General features: G+C 48.1%; 1 protein-coding gene across 1 annotated transcript; it reads left to right on the top strand.

The window, feature by feature from the left end:
• Positions 1-272: 272 nt before the first annotated feature.
• PHALS_04899 (uncharacterized protein) lies at positions 273-1,910 on the top strand (the record flags this gene model as incomplete). The annotated part of the gene is made up of 1 exon (XM_024722607.1): positions 273-1,910. One exon carries the CDS (start codon positions 273-275, stop codon positions 1,908-1,910), a length of 1,638 nt encoding a protein of 545 aa, XP_024573666.1.
• Between the last annotated feature and the right edge of the window lie 319 nt (positions 1,911-2,229).

The raw sequence follows: 2,229 nt of genomic DNA, 5'->3' as shown, positions 1-2,229 counted from the left end.
CCCCGGGGGCCGCTTTTTCTGTGCGCGTGGACGAGAGCGATACGGTCGATGACCTGAAGGATGCTATCAAGGCGAAGAAGCCGAACAAGATCAAGTGTGATGCTGACGAGCTCCGTCTATTCCTCGCTAAGTGTGGCGACGCGTGGCTGCCGAGCAGCACTGAAGACGTGAAGAAGCTGAAGAAAGGCGTTAAGACGGCTCTCATCGAAGCGCTAACGGAGGAAGACCAAGAGCTACAGGCGGAGGACCCGTTAAATGACGTGCTCAGCGGAATGGATCCTCCATTGCCTCGCCAGATTCACGTGCTGGTGGTGGCTCCGCAAGGGGTCAGCAGAACGGAAGTGTGTGACATGATACGGGACGGACGAGGCATTCGGAAGTTCAACGAACCACTTGGGGATTCCGAGTTGGAATATGAAGGTGGAGTTCCTGCAACATTCAAGACGTTGCGAAAAGCCACTGTGGCCGCATTTGCAAGTCTTCTCGATCGCATACCAGTGATATTCATCCGCGCTCCCCCTTTGTCCGGAAAGACGGCCTTGTGCGATCTACTCTACGACCACATTGTTCGCTCCAAGCCTGATGCACTTGTTTCCCGCATTCTGGCCAATCAAATGCCTGTAGATGGCAAGTTTACCGAGTTTTTCAAATTTTTGTACGGCTATGAGTTTGAAGCATTCTGCGCACACAAAGGCGATCGGGTGGTACTGATTGATGAAGCTCAAATTACGTATAACGACGAGCAGCTGTGGAGGGGATACGTGAAAGGCGCATTGGAATCGCAAATACGAGGCCTTCGCTTCGTTCTCTTTTCATCGTATGGCAGCTTTAATATTTACCGCAAATTTGAACGCGCTGGAACTCCGATCCTTGTGCCTCCTCAGAATACTTTTGGATTGAATGCCACACCATACAAGCCTGGCCTGCAGCTTTCACGTGAGGAGCTGAAAGAAATGGCTCAAAACAGCATTGGCATATCAGCCTCCGATCTCATTTGGATCTTGTGCTCGGGTCATATCGGAATTGCTCGAGCTATCCTCATCTTTTTGCATCGTAAGTTTGGTTCTGGAAAGCCAAACGATGAAGATGTTGAGCTGGAACTTCGCTCCTTGGGGCTGCTGCAAGAAATTCGCTCCAGTTATCGGGGTATCCCAAGTGCTGATGCTTTCGAGCGAGTGAAAGATGCTAATAACCTGCCGGATGAAGCAGTGCTGAAGATGATTGGAATCTTGAATGGTGTTGCTTCTGGCAAGGTTATGCTTGTATCAGATGGACATCGAACTCCTAGAAGCCAGTTTGCTGCGGAATTGTTGACAAGGTACGGGTTCTTGTACGAGGATCAGGCGGGGCAGCTTCAGTTCGCTTCAAGCATGCACCTCAAGATCTGGCTGTATTCAAATCGAACAGATCCAATTTCGTACATGGTATCAGACGTCGCACACGAAGACTTTGTTGTCGCGTGCGTACAGCGAATGAGTGCTTTGCGACTGCAGAACTTCGCGAACGAAAACACCAACGGCATTGCTCGAGAACGCCAAATACAGATGGAGCTATACGGCGCCACAGTATCATGCTTGCCTCGAGATGTGTTGGTTACCCCTGAATGGCGAACGACTGATGGCAAAGGATACATTGATTTAATGATTCGTGGCTCGAGCATTCTTTGGTTTTGGGAGTTGTTAGTGAATGGTGACGATGCTGTCGGCCACTCAAATCGATTTGAAACTGGGGGGAAGTACCATGGAAGCTTAACTGGAAGTTCTAAGTATGTGCTCATCGATTTTCGTCAGAGTAAGGGCGTTCGGCACCAGAAGCATGGGTTTCTGTATGTGTCGTTTGTGGATTCTTACACCAAAGCGCTGGTTTTCAGCACTGGTAAGTCCGTTGTAAGCGTCAAACTGCTAAGCTAATTAACTGTTCACGTTTAATACATAAGGTTTTTTTCTAATAAATATAAAGTTAGTTATATACAAAGATGACGTACACTCCCGAGCAATACCTAGCAAATAAAGCACGCATCATGGAGACGCAGAAGCGTATACACCGGCACATTACGCCGGCAGTTTTTTATTTTCCATAATTCTTACCTTAATTAATAGTCGATATTAGGTTTAATCAATTCTAATACCCAGGCGGTGTTTCTAACCAGACAGCCAATCAATAACCTCAGAGCGTTAGGGTAATCAAACTCTGACGCCTCTCTCCCTAGGTATTGAGACACTTGGTGGT

Source organism: Plasmopara halstedii (assembly GCF_900000015.1).
Source record: "Plasmopara halstedii genome assembly, contig: Scaffold_287, whole genome shotgun sequence".
Taxonomy (NCBI): Eukaryota; Oomycota; class Peronosporomycetes; order Peronosporales; family Peronosporaceae; genus Plasmopara; species Plasmopara halstedii.
Note: the sequence above shows the minus strand (reverse complement) of the source record. Positions and strands in the feature narration are given on the sequence as shown.